We start from the raw sequence: 27,804 nt of genomic DNA, 5'->3' as shown, positions 1-27,804 counted from the left end.
AAGGGATCGCGAGGACCGGTAAGTGTTATGGCAATGTTTATTAACTGTTTGTGTACATTTATAATGCATTTTTATGTGTTTGTGATTGCCTCCCATTATAGCCTATTGGTTCTAGTTCGGTTCGTCGAACGTTCGACGAGCCGAACTCGAGCCAGACCCCCCGTTCGGCGAACCGCCTCGAGCCGAACCGGGACCGGTTCGCTCATCTCTATTAGCCACCAGCGACCTGTGTAACGACAGCTCCCTGCTGGCTACTGGAGGAATCTCCTGTAATGCCAGGCCTGGATTCAGTTACCTGCTTTGCACTCCGGAGCTCTCAGCAGCAGCTTGGTCTGATCTCAGAGTTTGCAGGACTGCACCGCGAGCGCCGAGTGATTGATTCCCCGGTGATTGCGGTTCAGTTCATAACAGCTGGGGACAGGCCGGGGTGCAATCTGGAGTTCAGGTGAGAGCACCGGAGATGAACCCGGCATGTCTTCAGCTGTCATTAACTGAACTACAATTGCTGGGGAATCAATCACTCAGCGCTCGCGGTGCAGTCTAGGCTGCACTCTTGAGCTCAGGTGAGAGCTCCGGACTGCAATGCAGGTAACTGAATCCAGGCTTGGCATTACTCCAGTAGCCAGTCCGACGCTGGGCGCTCATTGGTCTCCCGCCGTCAAACACGCCGATGCGTGCTGCACAGTGGAAGACCAACAAGCAAAAAATGGTCCTGATCGTTTTGTCCCGTTCAGCGACCTTTCAGCAGGAACCTGCTCGCTGCTGCTTGTCACACACAGCGATATTGCTAGCGAGGTCGCTGATATGTCACAAAACCTGTGACGTTTCAGCGATCTCGCTAGCGATCTCAATGTGTCTGACGGGGGCTTTAGATAGGGTAAACTGGACCTTCATGAATGATACACTCTGTGGTGTTAGCCTAAAGTCAAACAAGCTACATTGGATATCTGCCCTCTAGACAAAGCCGACTACCAGCATAAAGGTAAATTGAGTCTTGTCTTAAGGTACCGTCACACTAAGCAACTTACCAGCGATCCCAACAACGATAGGGATCGCTGGTAAGTTGCTAGGAGGTTGCTGGTGAGATGTCACACTGCGACACTCCAGCGATCCCACCAGCAACCTGACCTGGCAGGGATCGCTGGAGCGTGGCTACACAAGTTGCTGGTGAGCTCACCAGCAACCAGTGACAAGCCCCCAGCGCAGCGTGGAAGATGCTGCGCTTGGTAACTAAGGTAAATATCGGGTAACCAACCCGATATTTACCTTGGTTACCACCGCACGCAGCTACACGTGCAGAGAGCAGGGAGCAGCGCACAATGCTTAGCGCTGGCTCCCTGCTCTCCTAGTTACAGCACACATCGGGTTAATTACCCGATGTGTGCTGCAGCTAAATGTGCACAGAGCAGGGAGCAGCGCACAATGCTTAGCGCTGGCTCCTTGCTCTCCTAGTTACAGCACACATCGGGTTAATTAACCTGATGTGTGCTGCAGCTAAATGTGCACAGAGCAGGGAGCAGCGCACAATGCTTAGCGCTGGCTCCTTGCTCTCCTAGTTACAGCACACATCGGGTTAATTAACCCGATGTGTGCTGCAGCTACATGTGCACAGAGCAGGAGCCGGCACTGACAGTGAGAGCGGAGGATGCTGGTAACCAATGTAAACATTGGGTAACCAAGGACAGGGCTTCTTGGTTACCCGATGTTTACATTGGTTACCAGCCTCCGCAGAAGCCGGCTCCTGCTGCCTGCACATTTAGTTGTTGCTGTCTCGCTGTCACACACAGCGATCTGTGCTTCACAGCGGGACAGCAACAACTAAAAAATGGCCCAGGACATTCAGCAACAACCAACGACCTCACAGCAGGGGCCAGGTTGTTGCTGGATGTCACACACAGCAACATCGCTAGCAACGTCACAAAAGTTGTTCGTTAGCAGCGATGTTGCTAGCGATGTTGCTTAGTGTGACGGGGCCTTTAGGAGTTTGTTAGATACAATAGCACTCATCAAAAGGTGCTCGCTATCTCCTTTAATTTTTACACTTTCATTGGATCCTTACCTCAAAAGGGTCTGGCCCAACATGAACATTATGGACACTTGTATTTTTAGGACTCCTTACAAGATTGTAGTCTAAACACATGATCTGCTTTTCTTCATTAATAATCAGGCCACTTCACTCACAAACTTGATGGCAGAAATCCATGTAAATTTTAAAATCAACTTTTCAAAATCAAGGGCTTTGAACATCGACACCTCTACCTCTATTTTAGTGCTTCTGAAAGCTGCCTTCAGCTTAAAATGGGCTAATGCTGCTATAAGATATTTAAGGATACTTTTACCAAGAGACATAAGCTAATACTGTACTACTGTAATACGTTTCCTATCGGTACAGGAAAACTGCTTAACGTAGAGGAGAAATGCTTTTACATTGCTTGGAAGGAGTGAAATTTTTTTAGTGAACATCTTCCTGCGGATTCCATAGATCATTCAAGCTCTTCCACTTGGGGTTCCTTCTTCCTATATCCTTGCATAATTTCTGATCTTATATCTTATTATATAACCTAATACTACTCTAGAATCCTGTATTCATGTAGGAATGGTAGAGTAAAAGCCCGGGTTGGGATCATGCAAGGCTTTACAAATATCCCTTTGACAGCGACTCCTTGGCTGAACTTGTCCTTGGTGAAAGTCTTTAAAACTGATCCCATGATTATGGCTTCCCTTGCCTGCTCTACTTATCCCACAGTTCGTTCTTAAAGCTTAACTCTTTTTTCTTCTATATTCCCTATTTTGGGTAATCCACTTTTCTGCTAACTTATTGACTCCTATTTTGCCTGGACATCCCCCTCTTGGCCTCTGAATGGATGGACGGACTTAATTTCATAATCTTTCATCTGTCATGGCACCCACATGATGAAGTTTGGCAATTTTCTTGGCCGAGAGACCGCTGTCGACGAGTTGGATGGTGATATTTCTCTTTTCTTGAGAAACCTTCTTTATTGCTGCTCCTTGATTTGCACCAGTGACCTTTTGTTTGGGAATCAACCTAATAAAACACTGAGCTATTAAGGAATGTGAGAAGAGGTTGTAATTTGTAGTATATAGAAAGAAAAACATTTTCAAATTCCATGAGGAAAACAGTAATAATGCAATAGCATGACAAGAATCTGCATAACTAATCATATGCTAATTATATGCTAAAATTAAGGTAGTCTCACTCTCAAAGATGTAGTGGATGGTGAAATATGGAGCCTGAAATTCAAAATTTCAAAACATTGTTATTAATGGCAGAACCCCCTTTAAGATATTGGTGAGCTAGCCAGTATAATTATTGAAATTATTGAACTATTAATTATTAATTGTTGAAGCTGACATTAATAATTAGAGATAGCGCCCTTTAATAGCCTTCCTACTCCCTCTCCCCTGGGAACCTCAAGAGTTGGTCATCTTTCCTACTTATATCATTCACTGTTATGCCGGCGTCACATGGTACGATCTATCGTGCGATCGTCTTCCCCTGTCGTTTGTGCTTCACAGGCCATTAGTTGCCCGTGGCGCACAAAGTTGTTTACCCCCGTCACATGCACTTACCTGCTGAGCGACGTCGCTGTGGGCGCCGAACTTCCTCTTCCTGAAGGAGGAGGGACGTTTTGCGTCACAGTGACATCACACAGCGGCCGGCCAATATAAGCGGAGGGGCGGAGATGAGCGGGACGTAACATCCCGCCCATCTCCTTTCTTCCGCATTGCCGGCGGGACGTAGGTAAGCTGTGTTCGTCATTCCCGAGGTGTCACACGGAGCGATGTGTGCTGCCTCGGGAACAATGAACAACCGGCGCACAGAAGGAGGACTGACATTTTGAAAATGAACGACGTGTCAACAAGCAATGATAAGGTAAGTATTATTGCTCGTTCACAGTCATTCGGTGGTGTCACATGGTACGATATGTCTAACGATGCCGGATGTACATCACTAACGACGTGACCCCGACGACATATCACCCGATATATCGTACCGTGTGACGCCGGCATTATGGTCAGGAGACCGCAAAAGATCTTGCAAAAAAACCATAAAAAATTATGGAAGATAATGCACAAGAGCAGTTGGAAACTTAGCTAGCTGCAATTCACTAACTGCACAAACACAACTAGCAATAGCAGTGGAGCGTTCCTAACCAACCTAGACACCTCATCACCACCGGAGAATTAACCAACCACAAAGATGAAATGAGGAATCCTGACTTGCCTCAGAATAGCCCCAAAGGAAAGAGACAAGCCCCCAACATATAATGACGGTGATATAAAAAAAATAATACACAGATGGAAAGTATAGGGTTAAGCAAAAAGTGAGGCCCTGCTACCTAGATACTAAAGGATAAGATAGATTTGCTGGTTGCAGCCAGTAAAAACCATAAAAAATACCAACACCTGATAATCAAAAATTCCTTTAAAAAAATCACACAATCTTTCATCCCACTATATCAGGAACTCTTGTCCAAATTCATGAGATACAAAAAAAATACAAACTCTAGATCAGACAGGGAGCAAACTCCCTTTCTTGCTGGGAATAAATCATCCTCCAAATAAAGTGCAGGTAGAGCTCTTATTCACATGCAAGAAACAAAAAGGTGTATGAGAACTAATTAAATCTCAGAAGGAAAAAACAAAAATACTTATCAGGCATAGCTGCAGACCAGGATGACATGGAAACAAAACCGATGCAAGGGAACAAAACAACCGCTGCAGAAATCATTCCTGGAGACTGCAAAAAGGAGCATAAAAAATGCAAAAACAGAACCTACAGGGAAAGGTAAAGCTTCAAAGCTGGAGGAGAAAATTCAGGACATTTTCTTATGGAACAGAAACAATTATCACCGGCAAAGGCTAGACAGAAACTGCCTTCATTTATTCCCCTGCTGGACTCCATAGGCTTCCTGGAACAGCAATCATCCCCTACATCTGTCTGAGCGACAGATGCAGAATCAGACACTACCAGCACTAGCCACCAGAAACACTCTCGGCAACAGCTCCATCTCTGATGATATTCACAACAATTCACTCCCTGCTAGACCTTTTTATAATAATGACAAGACGCCTTTTGAGATTGCACGTTCAGACATGGGACTATTAAAACACACTTTTTTAATCTCATACTCCTTGCTGATTGAACCTTCAGACCTACCTAACACGAATTTTTAAACTTAGTGGGAAGTCAATTTGGGCCTCTCTCCAAAAAATGATCAGTGGAGGCGTATCTTCACCTTAAGGTATAATTCATCTATCTGTTCCTGTTTTCATGAGGCCGGCTATAAATTACTCATTGAGCTGCAAAGGGTCCCTACTCGCCTACACTCTATTTTCCATAAGCTTGATCTTGTATTGGAGATTTGGGGAGGAGGAGGGTGATATGTTACACATTTTTTTCCCTGCAAGCTTCTCTTCAATTTTTTGGGGAGAGTGTAGAAAGTGATAGGTAAACTTACTCATCTCATTTCAGACTGGACCTGGCTCTTGTCCTTCTCCATCACTCTATCATCCCTCTAAAAACCTGTAGGCATTTGATATTATGACTTTTGATCTACAAGAGTATGCATCCCTTGATCTAGAAGAAAGATACCACTCTGCCAATCTCCCTCTGGTTTAGCAGAATAAAGGAGGTGATGTTCGTGCAAGAACTTACTTCTACGATTGATAACATGAATGTTTCTACAAAACCTGGTTTTATTGGATGGAATTTGGAAAGTTGGATGACTATCTGGCCTTTATCGGTGAAAACCGACCTACACTCTTTAGGTCTCACCCTTGAAAGCCTTCCCCTATTGTTTTCTTTTTCTTCCTTTCTCCCTCTCTTCTCTTGGGCTTCTGCTTTTCTTCTTTTTTTGCTTTTCTCTTTATTCTTTTTTCTTCCTTGTCAACTTTTATGACTGATTTGTTACACTCAGCATGGACAAATTACGGTTATGTATATTACTGTAAATAGCTTTTAGGATTTTAGTAAAAAGTTAATATCTTCTGTTATTTCCCTTTCCTCAGTGACTTCTTTTATACATATATATCAGCACAGCTCGTGATTTGTGATTGTATTTCTTCTTCTCTTTATAAATTCATTAGAAACAACATTCTCATAACTGAGCTAACCATATTATCACCTGGCTAGCCTTGGTATAGCTAGACCGGTGTATGCACTACTGAAAATTACATTTTAAGAACAAGAGAAAAAGAGTACTTTGTGCCAAAACAATAAAACTTTATTGGAATATCACTAACAGACACAGGATAAAATGGTGTTTTATAAAAGGTACAATCAAGGATCTCCCTCCCTGAAGAAAAGTGCAACCCGTAGCGAAACGCGCGTTGGTGGTCATATGATCCTGTCTGGGGGTTCTTGATGGCCTAGGGACATTCCTTGTTTGCACCTTTTTTGCACTTGCACCTTATTACATGGCATATGTGTCTGTACAACTCTTTTCCAGAATGAAATCTATAATACATTGCCGATGACGTTTTTTCTCTATTTATGGCTTTATTGCTTTGCCCATATTCTGAGGTTCATTCTGGGCTCTGTTATTTGCCGCATTTATTTATTATTTTGCTTTTCATTGCATAACACATTCTATCTGGAAACCATTTTTTCCAACTACATGGCCTCAGTTCCCCCTTTCTTCTCCACTCTCTTGTGATTGATTTTATAACACCATTTTATCCTGTGTCTGTTAGGGATTTTCCAATAAAGTTGTATTGTTTTTGCAAAGTACTCTTTTTCTCTTGTTCTTAAAATCTTTATAAATTCAATAAAAGAAAAGTTTAAAACATAAAATAAATTAATTATTATCTTAATATTAATATTTTAATATTAAATATTTTTCTTAATATCTTTATTTATCAAAAAAGTATTCTTTATCAAGTTCACTCTGTGAGGATTTTAAAGATAGCAACTACAATCAATCACAACTTGTCCTAGATTAAGATAACATGGAGTAGGAAGGGCTGTGTGAAGCAGGAGACAATGGTCACATCAATGTAGCATCCTGTCAGACATCATGAACTCTCATTCTTCTCCACAGTTAACCTGACAGGACACTCAGCAGAGTGGAGTAGAGGAGAAGATAAGGATCTTGCTTAAGCTGACTGATAATAAACATCCACCTCAATCAGCCTGATAGTTTAGCTGGTGTCACACACAGCGACAACGACAACGACGTCGCTGCTACGTCACCATTTTCTGTGACGTTGCAGCGACGTCCCGTCGCTGTCGCTGTGTGTGACATCCAGCAACGACCTGGCCCCTGCTGTGAGGTCGCCGGTCGTTGCTGAATGTCCAGCTTCATTTTTTGGTCGTCACTCTCCCGCTGTGACACACACATCGCTGTGTGTGACAGCGAGAGAGCGACGAAATGAAGCGAGCAGGAGCCGGCGTCTGGCAGCTGCGGTAAGCTGTAACCAGCGTAAACATCGGGTAACCAAGGGAAGACCTTTCCCTGGTTACCCGATGTTTACGCTGGTTACCAGCCTCCGCTCTTGCTGCCAGTGCCGGCTCCTGCACTGTGACATGTGGCTGCAGTATGCATCGGGTAATTAACCCGATGTATACTGTAGCAAGGAGAGCAAGGAGCCAGCGCTAAGCAGTGCGCGCGGCTCCCTGCTCTCTGAACTGTGACATGTAGCTGCAGCACACATCGGGTTAATTAACCCGATGTGTACTGTAGGAGAGCAAGGAGCCAGCGCTAAGCGCGGCTCCCTGCTCTCTGCACATGTAGAACAGCGACGTTATGATCGCTGCTTCTGCTGTGTTTGACAGCTAAGCAGCGATCATAACAGCGACTTACAAGGTCGCTGTTACGTCACCGAAAATGGTGACGTAACAGCGACGTCGTTGTCGCTGTCGTTTAGTGTGAACCCAGCTTTTTAGTGCATCTGTCTCATGCTTCACAAAGCCCGTTCTACTGCATGTCCTGGCATTTGCCATCCTTAAAATCCTGACAGAGTGCACTACATAAATTAAACCTGTTTGCTAACTACAGGTAATTAGAAAAACATTTAATATTTAAATGTGTAATATTTATTTCATTTATTTTATTACATTTCTTGGGAAACCCCTTTGAGTCTTGTGCGCATGTTGCAATTTTTTTATGCATTTTTTTATGCAGTTTTGTTGCAGTTTTTTGCCCAAATTTGCATGTCTATCTTATGTCAGTAAAGTCAAAGAGAATTCTGAAATTTTGTGCCCACGTTCCTTCTTTTTTCTTGCAGTTTTGGGTGCAGAAAAAAGAATCAGCATGTCAAATGTTGGTGCATTTTGTTTTTCTGTGTTTTGTCGCTCTAACAGCCAATGATTTCCCTAAAACAACACATTGCACAAAAACACACCAAAAAAGCACCAAAAATGCACCAAAACTCCCCACACTTTTTTATGCCTTTTTCTTCCACAAAATGCAGATTTTGGTGCAGAAAATTTATTCACCAAAAATTCAGCGTGCGCACATACCCTAACACATACATTTTTTTTTTTAAAAAATGTCTTTGTAGATATTGTTTTTCACATAAAGAGTACTTTAAAGTGCCTATATCATAGTATGATGTTAACTCTTTTTATGGGGATATGATACCAGGTCTTAGATCACTTTGTCATCTTATAAATTTGAAATTTATTTTTTATTTTCTTTAGTTTTGTAACTTGTTAGAGAGAAACTCTAAACTTAGATGTTTTAATCTTGATTTTTTTCACAGCAAAGTAATATTATTTTTATTTTTTGTTCATGTAAATAATATGCAGGATAATATTTGATGTGCCTAACAAATACTTACATAACCACATAACAATAGGTCCCAAACTAAAAGTCCACATATTACAGAATTCCCTTTTAAATTATATTCTAATTTTAATTTTTATGTTTTACAAATTATATGGATACTGTATGTTCTAAGTATGTTTTAGTCCGTTATTATATAGTGCATTACATTTTCAAGGTGATAAGGGGGAAGGGTTAAAAAATTAAGCTGGTCATTGATTAAAGATTTTGTTTCATTTACCAACATGTCTGTATTTATTAGTATATGGCCAGCTTTAACCAGTGTGGGGTGATACTGTCCAAGAGTGTCAAGTCAACCCATCAGATTCATATAATAGGAGGATGTCAATTATTTTGTAATTAGTAACATCCCAAGGAATTAGGCCCTCTTCTACCATTTTCACCAGTGATAGCAGCTGTTTACTTGGTTCCTAGAGATGACCTGTCAACTGTAGTTTTAACTTATTTTACTGATAATAATGTTGAATGTTGTTACCTAATAGTTTTTAATTACTGGTCATTATTATTTTAGAGGCACAATGTTAAAATATCTCCTTATAGCTTTGTAAAATGAAATGGGTACATATAAACATAAAGGAATATCAACAATCTAATCACTTGCTGATCTGCTTCTACCCCATGCAAACAATCCCTACTTAACTAAAATTCCATTAACACCTATTCCTATGTCTGTTTTCTAACATATTTATCCACCTTTTTTCTACAGATCCTGCTGCAATTTCCCCACAAGACCCAACACTAATGATAGGATCATCACTAATCGCATCTTGCTTAGTGGAAGCTGACTTAAACCTGAAGGCAGATGATCTGTTCTGGACCCTAAATGGGAGAAGGCTCCCAGCAGAGCTGTATAAGATACTGAACAGCACAGCCTTGAGCGTGGCCTTGAATAATCTGAATGGATCCAAGCAGCAATCAGGAGATAACTTGGTGTGTCACAGCAAAGACGGGAGAATCCTGGCGGGCTCATGTCTTTATGTTGGATGTATGTCTTTGATTCTCAGGCTTAGAAAATATAATGGCCAAGTTACGCTTTGATATACGTCTTAAGGTACCGTCACACTTAGCGACGTTCCAGCGATCCCACCAGTGATTTGACCTGGCAGGAATCGCTGGAGCGTCGCTACATGGTCACTGGTGAGCTGTCAATCAGGCAGATCTCCACAGCGATCAGAGATCTGCCACCAGCAACCCGTGTAATGACGCTGTGCTTGGTAACCATAGTAGACATCGGGTTACTAAGCAAAGCACTTTGCTTATAGTTACCCGATGTGTACCTTGGCTACGTGTGCAGGGAGCAGGGAGACGGCTTTTAGAAGCTGCGGACGCTGGTAACCAAGGTAAATATCGGGTAACCAAGCAAAGCGCTTTGCTTGGTTACCCGATGTGTACCTTGGTTACCAGCATCCGCAGAAGCTGGCTCCCTGCTCCCTGCACATTCAGATCATTGCTCTCTCGCTGTCAAACACAGTGATGTGTGCTTCACAGCGGGAAAGCAAAGATCAAAAAATGGTCCAGGACATTCAGCAACGACCGGCGACATCACAGCAGGGGCCAGGTCGTTGCTGGATGTCACACACAGCGACATCGCTAGCAAGATCGCTGTTGCGTCACAAAAAAGTGACTCAGCAGCGATGTCGCTAGCGATGTCGCATAGTGAGACGTGGCCTTTAATGTACCTCTTCCCAAAAGTTTTATATAAATGACCATTATCTTAAATTAAGTTAAGCCCTTATCCTGCACTAACTCTGCTTCTGTTTCCCCATAACTATCACTACTAATTAGAGGTCTGGAAAGTCACTGTTATCATGGGCACATTGAAATGACTCAAGTTACCATCCACATCTATGGTATCATCTTTCAAATCAAAAATCAAATCTTTATTTTTATATAGCGCTAACATATTCCACAGCGCTTTACATACATCAGGAACACTGTCCCCATTGGGGCTCACCATCTAAAGTCCCTATCTGTATGTCTTTGGAGTCAATCATTTTTATGCTTATATCAGCACTTCAAGTTTAATCAATTTATAATGTTCACTTTGTGCATGAAGAGGTAGATCCAGATATGTTCCCTGTAGTGAAACTGAATAAGAAGAACACAGAACTTAAGTATTGTCATGGAAATTCAGGAGCAGCGAAGCTGTATGGAGCAGAAATCTTTAAATAATAATTTAAAATGTAGCAATGGGTGTGAGAAATTTTTAAGAAAGTGAAACACAATCAGATATTTCTTGTAGCTTGGCTCCTTTGCATCTCAGTAGAGTACTTAATATAGTTTATTGTTAATAAAGGGAATGTGTCATGTCAAAAATCGCTATTAACCTAAAGATATGATATTAGTCTACAAGTTAATATCGTTGTTAAACTGTGCACCCACCGGATGAAAACTTGGCTACCAAGAGAAATTAAATGTATTTCACCCCACCGCTTCTGGCTCTCAGTCATAGAGGTGCAGCTCAGTACATAGTGAGTGGCTGCTGTCACCATGCCCCTTCACTGACTGACAGCCAGCTCTCCACTGATGCACTCCTGAATCAGTTGTCAGTCAATGTGCCTGGGCGTTGTTACAGTGTACTGAGTGTGACTGTAGCCGTGTGGGCTGAGCCTCTCTCACTGAAACTGTAGTATATCTGCATGCTGGTCAGTATCTAAATAGTGAGAAACTGATATTTTTTAATTTCACATTTACCATAAATGTTTTTGTTAGCTATAGGGCAAAATTATTATATAAAGAGTGTATGTATGTATGTATATATGTCCGCTAAAGGAATTTGCACCGTCACATGTACAATCATGAAATTTTGCACAGATACTCTATTTGACTCAGGGAACATCATAGATTATGTTTTGAGGGGAAATTTTAACCCTGTGCTTTACACTTATTCGCCAAAAACTTGCCTCCATTAAAGTTAATGGAGCTGGGAGCCACAGCGCAGCCAGAACTTCAGAACAATGCGCAGCCACACCCTTAAATTGAATGTTGGCGTGTTACAATGCAGCCAGAAAAAGAGACAGACAGAGACAGACACAGACAGACAGGGAAAAAGACAGACAGAGACAGACAGAGAAAGAGACAGACAGAGAGAGAGAAAGACAGTGAAAGAGACAGACATAGGCAAAAGAGACAGACACAGGCAAAGAGACAGACAGAGACAGACAGGGAAAGAGATAGAAATACAGACAGAGAAAGAGATAGAGAGACAGTTAGGGAAAAAGATAGACAGACAGACAGGGAAAGAGATAGAGACAGACAGATAGACAAGGAAAGAGACAGACAGACAAGGAAAGAGCTAGACAGGGAAATAGACAGATAGAGGCAAAGAGACAGACACAGGCAAAGAAACAGACACAGGCAAAGAGACAGACAGGGAAAGAGATAGAGAGACATACAGGGAAAGAGATAGAGAGACAGACAGGGAAAGAGATAGAGAGACAGACAGAGAAAGAGATAGAGAAACAAATAGGGAAAGAGTTAGAGAGACAGACAGGGAAAGAGATAGAGATACAGACAGGGAAAGAGATAGAGAGACAGTCAGGGAAAAAGATAGACAGACAGACAGGGAAAGAGATAGAGACAGACAGATAGACAAGGAAAGAGACAGACAGACAAGGAAAGAGCTAGATAGGGAAATAGACAGATAGAGGCAAAGAGACAGACACAGGCAAAGAGACAGACAGAGACAGACAGGGAAAGAGATAGAGAGACAGACAGGGAAAGAGATAGAGAGACAGACAGGGAAAGAGATAGAGAGACAGACAGAGAAAGAGATAGAGAAACAAATAGGGAAAGAGTTGGAGAGACAGACAGGGAAAGAGATAGAGAGACAGACAGGGAAAGAGATAGAGAGACAGACAGGGAAAGAGATAGAGAGACAGACAGAGAAAGAGATAGAGAAACAAATAGGGAAAGAGTTGGAGAGACAGACAGGGAAAGAGATAAAGAGACAGACAGGGAAAGAGATAGAGACAGACAGATAGACAAGGAAAGAGACAGACAAGGAAAGAGACAGACAGGGAAAGAGACAGACAGACAGGGAAAGAGCTAGACAGGGAAAGAGACACACAGAGGCAATGAGACAGACAGAGGCAAAGAAATAGAGGCAGGCAAAGAGACAGACAGAGACAGACAGGGAAAGAGATAGAGAGACAGACAGGGAAAGAGATTGAGAGACAGACAGGAAAGGAGATAGCAACAGACAGACAAGGAAAGAGACAGACAGACAGTGAAAGAGACAGACAGACAAGGAAAGAGAGAGACAGACCAAGAGAGAGATAGACAGGGAAAGAGACAGACAGACAGAGACAGGCAGAGACAGACAGACACAGACAGACACAAAGAGACAGACACAGACAAAGAGACAGACAGGGAAAGACAGGGAAAGAAATAGACAGACACAGGGAAAGAAAGACACCAAGATAGACAGAAAGGGAAAGAGATAGAGAGACAGATAGGGAAAGAGACAGACAGAGAGAGACAGAAACACATCAGACTGCAGCACCTATAGTCAATGGTTGCCTGTGTAGCACACAAACAACACGGTGGCAATGGGACGCCCGTCCAGTATCAAGGGATCATTTGTTGCCACATACCATGTAAAGAAACGAATAACAGCGTCCTTCTGAGTGCAGATTCTTTCCTTTCTTTATTCCATCAAAGTGAAGTAAACATGCAACGTTTCGACATAGGTTTGTCTTTGTCAAGCATAGCATTAGATCTCAGCTGTCTAGTATTTATACAAATGTCAATTAGATGTAAATCAATTAAAATCAATCACACATCCCCATATGCAAATTAATCTCGAACATAAACAATGTTACAATAGAGCAATCTGACATAGCTACATCTCATCAGATGTTAAAGACATAACAATATAATGCAAAATAGACTTACAGTACACACAGATATCATAGAAACACTGCATACATATGTAAATCGCGGCACCATTCCTGGATTGCATCGTTGTCATGGAGATCCAGTACCCATAGTTCTTTGCAAGCAGACCTCCTCCGATAGTATCGTTCAGGCTTTATAGTTGTTCCCAGAGCAATCCAGGCAGCTTCCATGCTCAGACGCAGTAACGCTCCAGGGACATCCAGACCTCATATCAAACTCCATGTTTATCGGAGATATCGTTACTGTTTTAATTGCACATGTACCCCAGCTCTGTCATATCAATAATGTATAAACAGATCATACCCACAGAATATCAACATACATAACAATACTGGAATCCATAATACATTCCTATATCACAAAATACATTTGTTATACATCATTTAAAAAAATCTACCAAGAGTCAATATTATCACATTAGTTGTGGTTAAAGAGGAGACGCATAATGTAATCACATATCATAATATATACTGTTTTTAAAAAAGGGGGGAAACCTGTTTCCAAAAAACAATTTATTTACGTCATTCCAGCAATCTATTTTATATTATTGATTTTATTCTAATCTAGTCGTGGATAGAGACGAAGTTGAATATAGCTTTAAGAACCTATAATAATGTACAAAAGATCGTACAATAGTCGTGGTTAGAGAGGAAATTAAATATAGCCCCAAATTCATATTGATATACATATATCATCAGCTCACCCATATAACATTATATCGTCATATGATATCACTAGAGCTACAAAGATGATAATAAAGGTAGAAAGCATATTCCATACGTTCCACGTTCCTATATAGCATCAGATCACATAGTATTTTTTTAAACAGGTAAAATATATATCTTTGTACCGTGTTAGCCAGTAGAGGTAAAAATTGTTAAAAAGAACTGAAGTCCTCAGTGGTTGATACCTTTAAATGGCTAACTGAAAAGATGGTAATAATAGCAAGCTTTTGAGACTACTCAGGTCTCTTCATGCCTGATGAAGAGACCTGAGTAGTCTTGAAAGCTTGCTATTATTACCATCTTTTCAGTTAGCCATTAAAAGGTATCAACCACTGAGGACTTCAGTTCTTTTAAACAATTTTTTATTTTTTTAAAAAAATTCTTACAAAAATCCGAGACAAATAAGAAGAACATGGGGAAAGAGGAGGGGGACATAGACATACATACCATGCCACCATCCTCTGTCTCCATGCTCATTCAGTACTGTGGGGACAAAAATGAACAATTAAAAACATCCATAAATAATGACCAAAAAGTACATGGAAATGCCAGGGACCCTAGTCGGTGAGAAGAAGGCCCTGTTCATCTTCAATATTTAAACCGATAGGGGACAAACTGTCTAACTCAAAGATCCATCTCAACTCCATCTTCTTTAGTAACTTAAGAGGGCTTTACACGCTACGATATCGTTAATGTTTGGTCGCCGGGGTCAAGTTGTTAGTGACGCACATCCGGCGTCATTAACGATATCGCAGCGTGTAATACTTACCAGCGACCTTAGGCGACCTCAAAAATGGTGAAAATCGTTCACCATGGAGAGGTCGTCCCAAAGTAAAAAATCGGTAAGGGTTGTTTAGCGTTGTGGTTCATCGCTCATGCGGCAGCACACATCGCTATGTGTGACACCGCATGAGCGAGGAATGTCTCCTTACCTGCCGCCAGCCCCAATGAGGAAGGAAGGAGGTGAGCGGGATGTTATGTCCTGCTCATCTCCGCCCCTCTGCTTTGATTGGCCGGCCGCTTAGTGACGTTGCGGTGACGTCGCTGTGATGCCGAACGTCCCTCCCCCTTGAAGGAGGGATTGTTCGGCAGTCACAGTGATGCCGCTGACCAGGTAAGTACGTGTGACGCTGCGTAGGGATAATGTTCGCTACGGCAGCGATCACAAACAATCGCATGTGCGACGGGGGCGGATACTTACACGGTCACTATTGCTAGAAATTGCTAGCGATATCGCTACCGTGTAAAGCCCCCTTTAATCCTATCACCTCCTCTCCTTAGAACAGGAACACTATAAATTACACGAAAACGTAGACAAGGTGTACCCAATCAGGATGGTCCTTAACTCTAGTAAGTCACCTCACTATATGCCAGCAGGCCTACCAAAAGACAGGGAGAAGAGCAGGACTGAGGCCTGACTATGTTTTACACCAGCCTGCGTAAAACTAAATAACTAAAGTGCAAAGCCAAAAGGTAGTAGTCCCTCCCTGAAATGTAGCATGTATAAAAAACTAAAGCAACACCTAAATTATGGGCCAGCAATAATGTTAGTATAAGTGCAATGTGTAAATACACATTCTCACTTTGAAAAAATAAAAACAATGGCTAGATATCCTGCAGTAAGTAAATAAATAGTAGTAATACATGTAAAAAACATAGGGTATTTATTTTGTTCAAAAAAGTGTGGAAGATATCCGACCATGAGGTGTACTCAAATAGGATGGTCCCTAACTTTATTTGCTCTTTTTGCTATGTGCCAGCAGGCCTTAGCTTTAGGGCTCAATCAGACAAGCTTATATGGACGCGTGCTGTCAACATAAAGATTGGGCAGCACACTTACCATTGTAATTCATATAAGCTTATCAAATGATGGTTCTTTTACAGAGACAGTGTCTGTGTTAACAAAACTGCTGCATACATAATTCTGTTCTCTTCTGTATTTTTGCTGAGACTTGCTTATTTAGGTCTGTGGGTGTGTGGGAGAGCCAATATCATATGGATCATCTGTATTGCATCCAATTTATACAGAAAAATTGCAGTTTTTAACCTAAGAAACTGTATTTGATCATGTACATTTTAGACTATTGGTGTATAAATATGGATACAAAAGAATAAGAATGCAGTGTGCATAACCTGCATATTTATGTTGTGCTAACCAAAATACATGTAAAACATGTGCAATTTAAAAAAAAGAGGAAAGTAACATACAAAAGATTGATTGCACTTCCTGAAATTAAACAATGTAAACATTTATATAGCAAACAAACAACATAAACAAGACAAATAAAAACATTTAAAAATGCACAATAGATTCACAACACATTTCCTAGGTCAAATAGTGGCACTAGTATACAGCCAATATAACTGGCAGGATATCCAATAGAATAATGTAAATATATCTAAAAAAGGTATAGATAGATAGACACCTCTCCATTACTAACTCTTGGACTTGAGCAGAGCAATCAGATAGAGCCTGGTAAAGGAACAAAAGTGTCTCATCTAAAAGGGACGGCTGATGGCTGCAACTTTTAGACTGGGAAGGGTAAAATAACCATGGGCTTTTGCAGCCTGATAATACCAGCACCCAGCTGTCTGCTTTACCTTGGCTGGCTTTAAAAATAGGGGGGACCCCACACTGTTTCATACAGATATTTAAAGTAATCATTTAAAAACAGCGTGGGATGCCCTCTACTTTTGATAACCAGCCAAGGTAAAGAAGAAAGCTGAAGGTTTCAGCCAGCAGCTGTCTGTTTTACCTGGGCTAGTTATCAAAAATAAGTGGGCGTCCACATTTTTCTTAAATTTATTCCATAGTCACATGTTTCTAAGGCAATTGCCCCCTTTTTGTTTCCCCTAGCTCTCACTATAACCATTTTACAGCCATTTTACAAAGCCAAAGTTTGGTTCCCCACTGACTTATATGAGGTTTGGGGTCCAGGGTCAAGTTGGGGTGGGAACCTGAACTTGTACATTTCTGCTCATCCCTAATTGCGACTTTTTACCCTTACATCTATCCTATTATATCTACCCATACTATGGCTAATGGAGAGTTTGTTCAGATCCCTCCATTTGGTATATTTGGGGATCTGTATTTATGTGCAAAAATACTCAGTTTTTTGCTTTTTACATAGTTTTCATTTTGTTTGTCTGCCATCACTATGCAATACAATATACATTTTCACTTATTTTTTTCACAGGCTGTCCATATATATTATTTTGTTACTGGTGCCTATAAAACACTATTTCTATCTGATTTTATCCTAGAAGCAAAAAGCCAATTCCTCTGTAGGGCAGTTTTGATAAATGATGCCTACTTAGTTGTTATGGAAAAGTCCCATAAACCAATGAACTTATCTTCATTTTTTTACATTTGTGTTATTTTTACTGCATAAATAGACTATATCAGTTTTATACCCTGTAAACTTTCTCAAGTAATGAACTCTTCTACGGGGACATGAGTAGTGTGAAGAATATTCATTAGGTTATGTACAACTAAATTTATCCATAGGGAACAAACTAGATAACGTGTTAGAATACCCTTATGTCAGCATACTATGACAGGGGATTAAAACTCATTGAACTATCACTGGAAGAAACACAAAACACAAGGGAAAGCTTTCATCACAGATTCATACGTAATGTGATAGAAGATCTCTTTCTGTGGAATGTGGCTGTATTTCACGAGATTTATTTTATTTTAGCAAAACCAACTGTGCTTAAAATAACATTGTTACCCAGGTCAAAGGACTCAGAATTTCAACAAGTCTTAGCTTTTCACTACTTCTTAATGCATTTCATTTGACTTTTACCTGGGGCTACCTTAGTGGATGCTATGGAAGGTTGAGCTGTCTATCACTATTTAATCCACTTTTCTTGGCAAATAAGCCACCATCTGCCAAGTAAACTATAGCTATAGCTTCTTCTTTTCTATCTTAAACATAGTGCTGTACAAACGTTTTAGGGAAGTGTAGAAAAAGTGCTGCAAAATAATAGTGCCTTACAATATAAAAGTGTAAACAGTGTATTTTATCAGTTACCAAAGTGAATAAACAAAAGAGAAATCTAAAATCGATAATTAGTATGACCACCCTTTGCCTTCAGGAGAGGGAGGTGAGGGTGTATAAGTGGCTGAAGTAACCTTGAATGAACTAAAGTATATAGAAAAATAATAACCAGATTGGAAGGTGATAATTAGTTATATTAAAAAATAATGTGGGTGCACAGAAAAACGCATAAAAACATTTAAAAACAAAAAGTAGGGGGAATACTTTTGGCTGAGATATGCCGGTTTTACACATCCGGCATTTTGCAGCTTTGGCGGATCCATCACACACTAGTACAGTGCAATATAGTACAATGGCATCGCGGCAAGCTTTGGTCACATGCTCCGGTCACATGACAGCATGTGACCAGAGCTTGCCACGATGCCATTGTATTGTATTGCACTGTACTGGAATGTGACGGATCCGGCAAAGCGGCAAAATGTCGGATGTGTGAAACCGGCCATACTAGGCTCCTTACCACAATAGGTAAGGGGGCATAAACCAACTCCCAAACACTCACAAAATAAAGCTAAAAATAGGTATTTGTCAGGTTGCTAAATTTAAAGCTAAATATCTACTGTAGATAAATACAGACCATAAAGCATTACAGATAGGAAAAACCCATGATGCAACAGCAATACACAACAAAGAATTATGAATCTAAAAAGAATCATTCAACTAGAATTGACTTAGTGGAAAAGAAAAAATGAAATCTGGGGAAGATATAAAGAAAAAATTATACCAAATCAAGAAAGCAGATCATAGATGGATATGTGACCCATGAGGCAGCAACCTGAAAAGTTAAAAAAGAAAGGGAGGGAGTAGTGAAGCCCACACATTACGGCACAGGATGTGGCTTCATCAGGAGTGTGGCACCAATGCACCGATCTATGTGAACCTGTGTGCCAATATCAATTTGTCTCTTCAGCAAGAATTTTAGCATCTAAAGGGGGGCTTTACATGCTGCGACATCGCTACCGATACATTGTCGGGGTCACGTCGTTAGTGACGCACATCCGGCGCCGTTAGCGACATTGCAGCATGTGACACCAAGGAGCGACGATCAACGATCGCAAAATCGTCCAAAAAAGATGATCGTTGACACGTCGCTCCTTTCCTTAATATCATTGCTGCTGCAGGTATGATGTTGTTTGTCGTTCCTGCGGTAGCACACATCTCTACGTGTGACACCGCAGGAATGACAAACATCTCCTTACCTGCGTCCACCGGCAATGAGGAAGGAAGGAGGTGGGTGGGATGTTATGTCCCGCTCATCTCCTCCCCTCCGCTTCTATTGGACGGCCGCTTAGTGACATCGCGGTGATGTCGCTATGACGCCGAACGTACCTCCCCCTTGAAGGAGGGATTTTTCGGCGGTCACAGCGATGTCGCTGCACAGGTATGTGCGTGTGACGCTGCCGTAGTGATAATGTTCGCTACGGCAGCGATCACCAAATGTTGCACATACGACGGGGGCGGGTACTATCGCGCTAGACATCGCTAGTAATCGCTAGCAATGTTGCAGTGTGTAAAGTACCCTTATCTGTCCTTAATTGCTATGGACAAAAATATACAGAATAAACCTATATAGGTTAAAATAAAATGCTTTTAACCCTAGAACGCACAAGCAATTCAATCTACCATAGAAAACAAATGACCTAGCAGGCCTGCGAGGCCCCAGCTATGCGTTCTAGGGTTAAGAGAGGACATTCACCTTACACCTCAATCCCAATCTATTAAATATGTATTAGTCAAAGGAGTAACCAAATAAATTATTTCTTATTCTGGCTCTTTGTATTAGAGGTCATCTTGTGTCTGTGCTGGAAACAAACAATTTCTTCTTAACTTGTACCCTTTAGTTTAATTATAGTATCATAATTGGGCTATACATTAAGTAACACAATCTAAACTAACAAATGATATTCAATTTGGTTTCTAACATGAAATATTTCATTTTTTTAAATTCCTTGTTGTAGTGCCACCAGAGAAACCAACCAATATAACATGCTGGTCAAAGAATATGAAAGATTTAACCTGCAAGTGGGCTCCTGGCAGTGAAGGAGAGACCTATCTGCACACCAATTACACTTTGAAGTACAAGCTCAGGTATTTGGGTGTCATAAAGTTATCTAATAAATGTTTGTGCTTTGTAATTGAATAGGAATATGTTTTATTTTAACCTTTTTTAAATATGTATTATTATTTATTTTTATAGCACCATTGATTTCATGGTGTAGCACAAGTGAAAAGCATTTACAAATACAATATTTATGTGAATTTCAATAAAAAAAAAATTAACAGTGATAGATTGGTATGTAGGGGCAAGTGCCTCCCTGGTTTACAATCTACAGTGTAATGGGGAAGGAGACAGTAGGTAGGGCACATCTAGACTGTTTACATTTACATTTTATAATGGAACCATGACAAAGTGTCAGCTCTTTCCTAGGATGGACTCCATGGTCTGTTGAATTCTATCATAGTTTATTTAGATTGGAGGAATAATGCTGCATGCAGTGTTATTCTTTCTGAAATATCTGTCTAAGGCCTCCATCACACGTCCGTGAAAATCACGCACGTTTTTCACGGACGTGTCAAAGGTGAGTATTGCCCTCCATGTGCCATTTTTATAGCACACGTGTGTTCTCCGTGTGTTATCCATGATAACACACGGAGAACGGGAACTTTCTGCTCACCTGTCCCTGGCATTGCTGTCCGTGGTGCTGATCTATGGTCTCCCGCCCTGCTGACTCCCTGCTGCTGCTGCTTCCGGCTCGCAGTGGAGTGAATATGCAATGAGCATAATGAGCGGGGGTCAGAAGCAAGTGACAGCAGCGCCAGAGACAGCAGTGCTGGAGAAGGTGAGTACATAAATTCTTTTTATTTCACAGGCACATGTGTTTTTTCTCTGGTGCGTGTCACATGGATCACATCTGTGCGGTCCGTGTGCGGTCCGTGTGACACCCGTGATGCCGAAGAAAAACGGACATGTCTATGTGTGGACCACACGGGCACACGTATGCTCTACAAGGACACATGATCCATGGCAAAACACGCACGTGAGCACAGATCCATTGAATGTAATGGGTCTACGTGTGCCCGTGTCTCCAGCACATGAGGAAACAGACCAAACACGTACCAGAGACATGGACGTGTGAAGGAGGCCTAAACCTGTAACAATGGATCTCCTTGTGATTTCCAATGCAGATGTGAACACAGTCTAAACTGAGCTTTACACACAATGACAACGCTAACGAGATGTCGTTGGGGGTCACGGAATTCGTGACGCACATCCGGCCTCTTTAGCGACGTCGTTGCGTGTGAAACGTACGAACGACCGCTAATGATCAAAAATACTTACCTAAAGCGGGCTTTACACGCTACGATCTCGCTAGCAAGATCGCAAGCGATCGTATCCGCCCCCGTCGGTTGTGCAACACAGGCAAATCGCTGCCCGTGGCGCACAACCTCGCTTACCCTCGTCCGTGACACGGACTTACCTGTCCTGCGACGTCGCTGTGGCCGGCGATCCACCTCCTTTCTAAGGGGGTGGGTCGTGCAGCGTCACAGCGACGTCACACGGCAGCCGTCCAATAGAAGCGGAGGGGCGGAGATGAGCGGGACGTAAACATCCCGCTCACCTCCTTCCTTCCGCATTGGCGGTGGAGGCAGGTAAGGAGATGTTCGTCACTCCTGCGGTGTCACACATAGCGATGTGTGCTGCCGCAGGAACGAGGAACAACATCGCTAATTAGAAGAGAACAATTTTTTGTTTTAGGACGACCTCTCCGCGGCAAACGATTTTGGCCGCTTTTGCGATCATTTTAGGTTGCACATAAGTGTCACACACTGCAATATCGTTACTGATGCCGGATGAGCGTCACAAACAACGTGACCCCGACGATAATTCATTAACGATAACGTTGATCATTGACACGTCGTTCTAATCCCAAATATCATTGCTGTTGCAGGACGCAGGTTGTTCATCGTTCCTGAGGCAGCACACATCGTTACGTGTGACACCCCAGGAACGAGGAACAACACCGTACCTGCATCCTCCGGCAACGAGGTGGGCATGTCTTTCTTTCGGCTGCTCTCCGCCCCTCCGCTTCTATTGGACGGCTGCCGTGTAACGTCATTGTGACGCTGCACGTAATGCCCCCTTAGAAAGGAGGCGGTTCGCAGGCCACAGCAACGTCGCTAGGCAGGTAATTACGTGTGACAGGTCCTAGTGATGTTGTGTGCCACAGGCAACGATTTGCCCATGACGCACAACTGACAGGGTGGGTGCTTTCACCAGCAATATTGCTAGTGATGTCGCTGCATGTAAAGCAGCCTTTAGTCTGTTAAAGCAATGGTTAACCAGATCATTACTGGGTCATTATCTCCCTTTCTGTCGAGGTACATGTTCGGATTTTATCATAAATTCGCTGTAAGTTTTTTTCTTGTGTAGTTGTTAAAATAATGTTTCCCCTTTTTTTATCATGATACCCGAGGCTTAATTTTTATGTATATTTTATATTCTCTTTTTTGTTGTTGATATAATAGGAAAATGTAACGAAAATAGGAAATATTTTTCACTTTTGTATCTATCGTTAAACGGCTATAAAGGACCATAAACGTTTCAAATTGTGTTCCACTTTTCTGTAAAAATGATTTTTATATATTGGACATTTTTTTTCCAAATGGAAAAGTTTAGAAAAAGTGATTCAGACAGACAAGATCTCTTTTATTTAAGTTTTGTTTTATGTACATTTTATTTTTATTTTTTATTCATTTATTTCATTTATTTTACACATTATGCTCCCCATAAGGTTTTCCACTGTTATAGTTGACTAGTACATTAACACCAGTTTGCTGGGAATTTTAGCCACCTGACTACATAGCAGAGCAGAATGTGTTTCCTCTCTCACTACACTCAATGATCACATATTCACCTGGTCCACAGGAGGAAGCGGGTAAATGCTACTGCTTCCTAATCTGTATACACAGGCTTTGGATCAGTGCTGTGTATACAGAGAACAACAAAGTAAACATGGTAATAAATAATGCTTAAAGGGAAACTGTCATGAAGTACTTGCTATATAAGCTGAGAGCACCACATTGTTAGAGTAGAGTCCCTAATTACAGCCATGTGTCACTTACTGGGCTGTGTTTTGCTATTTCAATACAATAAGTGTTTTATCAGCAGGAGATCATCACTAGATGACACTCAACCTTGTGCCACCTAGTCCATCCCTACTCCCAGCACTGATTAACAGCTCACTGTCAGTATACAAGGTACACAGAGAGCTGCTTTGTAGTGAGGTTATACACAAATCAACAAGTGAGCTCTGCTTAATATGCCGCAGAGAAAACTGTGACTCAAACCTGCTGTTCCCAGTAAACTGAAACATTAATAGACTCAGTAGAATCAGTGTCTTTTTCCCTACCTTATACTGCAGGCAAAAAACATAGCAAAAAACTGCTGCTGGCAGATTTCTTTTAACTTCATTCTTGGAAGTCTGACTGTGTCTGACAGCTAGTTTCCCTGCCCCACATTTGCACAATCTTTAGCAAGCTGCTTAGACTGCATTGAAATTTTAGAATGTCAGTGCAGAGTAATGTGTGGCCTTCCTGAATGTATAAAATCTATGAGCAGTCCAGGAGTAATTAGTAGAGATGAGTGGAAGTTTGGGTTTGCCAGGTTTGCCCACACTTTAGTTAAAAGTTTGATTCAGGACCCGGATTTGACTCCAACTTTGCCCCGGACTCCAAACCCATATAAGTCAATGGAGACCTGAACTTTTGTGCTGTAAAATGGTTGAAGTAAAGAATAGGGGGCAGCAAAAGGAAGAAAAATAGGGGCAATTGCCCTGCACACAAATGTAGGGAATACATTTTTGAAAAATTGCATGAGTTCCCCCTATTTTTGATAACCAGTTCAAGCAGACAGCTGTAGGCTGCAACCCTCAGTTTTCCACTTTACCTTGGTTGGTTATCAAAAATAGAGGGGATCCCAAGCCGTTTTTTTAAATTCGTTAAATAAATAATTGGCGTGGGCCCTGCCATATTTTTGTAAACCAGCCAAGGTAAAGCAGACAGTTGTGGGCTGGTATTATCAGGTTGGGAGACCCAGGGTTATTTGGACTAGCCAAAAATAGCAGCCCGCAGCTGTCCCAGAAGTGGCGCATCCATTAGATCTGGATCTATGTTTAGCTTTTCCTGATTGCCTTGGTGCATTGGCAATCGGAATAATACTTTTGGGGTTGATGTTAGCTGTGAATTGATAGCTAGCATAAAGTCCAAAGGTTAGTGATGGTTAGGTGTCTATCAGACATCTTCATTAGTAACACGGAAACTTAAAGTTAAAAAGCACACACAGAGAAAAAAAAGTTTATTTGAATAAAGACTGACCCATACTCCCGCATTCACCAATATATTACTTTAAAAAAACCTTTAAGTTCCAATGTAGTCCAATTGGGGAATAACATTTCCCCTACACTCCCTCATTCATCAATTTATTAATTCAAAAGAAATCCTGGAAGTTCCAATGTAATCCAATGGTGTAATATCCCATGATGCCCATTGAATGTTATGGAGATTAGTTTTGAGAATGTTCTCACAAATAGGCTCCATAGGTCTCTTCCAGTCAGCGGTAAGTACAGAATTTCTCACGAATGAGTGAGAAATTCCAGGCTGCCACTGACCGGCAGTGACATATGGAGCCTCATTCTGAGAACTTTCTCAGAACAAGGCTCATTAGGTATCGGTGGGTGTTGTGAGACATTACACCATTGGATTCTGTTGGAAGTTCCAGGAAATCTTTTGAATGAATAAATTAGTGAATGAGGGAGTGTATGGGAGTCTTTATTCAAATTATTTTTTTGTTATGTGTGTGGTTTTTTTAACTTTACACTTGCCAAGCTAGTAATGGGGTTGTCTGATAGACGCATATACATTACTAACCTCTGGGCTTGATGCCAGCTGTCAATTCACAGTTGACATCAACTGAAAAAGTATTAAGCCTGATTGTCAACGCACCAGGGAAATTGGGAAGAGCAGGGCAAATCACCAGAATTTGTGTATCTAATTAATGCACCACTTCTGGGGTGACTGAGGCCTGCTATTTTTAGGCTGGGAAGGGCCAAATAGCCATGGACCTTCCAAACCTGATAATTCCAGCCCCCAGCTGTCTGCTTTATTTTGGCTGGTTATCAAAAATAAAGAGGAAGCCCAAAACATTTTTTTTCTTTATTGTTCACAACTGCATACAGGCATTTTCTGCATGCAATAAAGCTTGCTGCAGCCTTTCAATGAACTTTATTAGCCTATGTATAGTACCCGAATTCCGAACTCGGATTTGTTTTTTGTTTTTTAAAAAAAACTTTGCCCTTCAGGTTTGCTCATCCCTAGTAGTTAATTTACAAAGGATAATTATTGGACCTCATTTTTAAAAACGACAGTAGACAGACATTTTATTTTTGAAACTAGCATTATTTGTACTTTCTGTCTTTCTGTCTACTTTTTACATAATTCTCATGTATTTTCAATTATATTTAGTCACCTAATGTTGCATTGTATGTTGTTTTAATAGTAATGTAACTAACCTATTGTATGTTCAGTTGCTGAAAAGTGTCTTCGATTGTAGATGAAAAATTAATGATTTGAATATTTTCAGGTGGTATGGCAGAGATAATACATGCCAAGAATATCACACCATGGGACAATATTCCTGTCATATCCCTAAAGATCTTGCCCTCTTTACGCCCTATGAAATTTGGGTGGAAGCTTCAAACAGACTGGGATCCACTATATCTGACATAATAACGCTGGACATCCTTGATGTGGGTAAGATACTTTTGAGCACATCTTTTCCACTAGGAAACTATTAGTGGGCAAATCCCTAGACAAAGAACAGTTTCTTTGAACCAGAAAGGAAGTCAATGAACATGTCTGACTCAAAAGTAAATCTAAGGCTGAAGTTATTTTTATTGTTTTCTATATAAATGTATTGTATATACTGTATACACTGAAAAAAATATAAGCCCAACTCTTTAGTTTCTGCTCCTATTTTTCATGAGCTGAACGCTAAGATCTAAGACTTTTTCTATGTACACAAAAGGACTTTTTCTCTCAAATATTGTTCACAAATTTGTCTAAATCTGTGTTAGTGAGCACTTCTCCTTTGCCGAGATAATCCATCCTCCTCACAGGTGTGACATATCAAGATGCTGATTAGGCAGCATAATTACTGCACACTTATGCCTTAAGGCCCAGTCACACTAAATAACTTACCAGCAATCCCAACAACGACACAACCTGATAGGGATCGCTGGTAAGTTGCTAGGAGGTCGCTGGTAGATGTCACACTAAGCGACGCTCCAGCGATCCCACCAGCAACCTGACCTGGCAGGGGTCGCTGGAGCGTCGCTACACGTGGAAGCATGCTGCACTTGGTAACTAAGGTAAATATCAGGTAACCAACCCGATATTTACCTTGGTTACCAGCGCACACCGCTTTAGCGCTGGCTCCCTGTACTCTGCTACGTGTGCAGGCAGCAGGGAGCCGGCTTCTGCGGACACTGGTAACCACGGTAAACATCGGGTAACCAAGAAGCCTTTACCTTGGTTACCCGATATTTACCTTCGTTACCAGCGTCCGCCGCTCTCACACTTCCAGTGCCGGCTCCCTGTTCCCTGCACTCCTAGCCACAGTACACATCGGATTAATTACCCGATGTGTAGTCTGGCTATGTGTGCAGGGAGCCAGCACTGACAGCTGAGTGCGGGGACGCTAGTAACGAAGGTAAATATCGGGTAACCAAGGAAAGGGCTTCTTGGTTACCCAATATTTATATTGGTTACCAGCGTCCGCAGAAGCCGGCTCCCTGCTCACTGCACATTTAGTTGTTGCTCTGTCACTGTCACACACAGCAATGTGTGCTTCACAGCGGGAGAGCAACAACTAAAAAATTGTCCAGGACATTCAGCAACAACCAGCGACCTCACAGCAGGGGCCAGGTTGTTGCTGGATGTCACACACAGCAGCATCGCTAGCAAGTTGTGCCTCAGCAGCGATGTTGCTAGCGATGTTACTAGCGATGTTGCTTAGTGTGACGGTACCTTTAGACTGGCCGCAATAAAAAGCCACGCTAAAATGTGGGTTTTTCCATTATTGTGAGGGTCTGGAGTGTCAAAAACCTAGTCAGTGTCTGATGTGACCACCATTTGCCTAACGCAGTGCAACACATCTCTTTCACATACAGTTGATTAGTTTGTTGCTTGTCAGCTATGGAATGACTGGACTGTACTCCTCTTAAATGACTGTACAAAGTTGCTGGATATTGG

At 41.6% G+C, this 27,804-nt stretch overlaps 1 protein-coding gene across 4 annotated transcripts in view; it reads left to right on the top strand.

Moving 5' to 3' along the window:
• The window catches only part of CRLF1 (cytokine receptor like factor 1), a 269,795-nt gene that overhangs the window by 149,039 nt on the left and 92,952 nt on the right, over positions 1–27,804 (top strand). For all 4 annotated transcript variants that reach the window (XM_075331305.1, XM_075331304.1, XM_075331306.1 and 1 more), the window contains exons 2-4: positions 9,517–9,795; positions 20,454–20,583; positions 26,135–26,304. In XM_075331305.1, the coding sequence (XP_075187420.1) occupies positions 9,517–9,795; positions 20,454–20,583; positions 26,135–26,304 (579 nt within the window). The remainder of the gene's footprint in view (positions 1–9,516; positions 9,796–20,453; positions 20,584–26,134; positions 26,305–27,804) is intronic.

The sequence above is a fragment of the Anomaloglossus baeobatrachus genome (assembly GCF_048569485.1).
Source record: "Anomaloglossus baeobatrachus isolate aAnoBae1 chromosome 1 unlocalized genomic scaffold, aAnoBae1.hap1 SUPER_1_unloc_5, whole genome shotgun sequence".
Classification (NCBI taxonomy): domain Eukaryota; kingdom Metazoa; phylum Chordata; class Amphibia; order Anura; family Aromobatidae; genus Anomaloglossus; species Anomaloglossus baeobatrachus.
The sequence above is the reverse complement of the archived record's forward strand: the minus strand, read 5'-3'. Positions and strand labels throughout refer to the sequence as shown.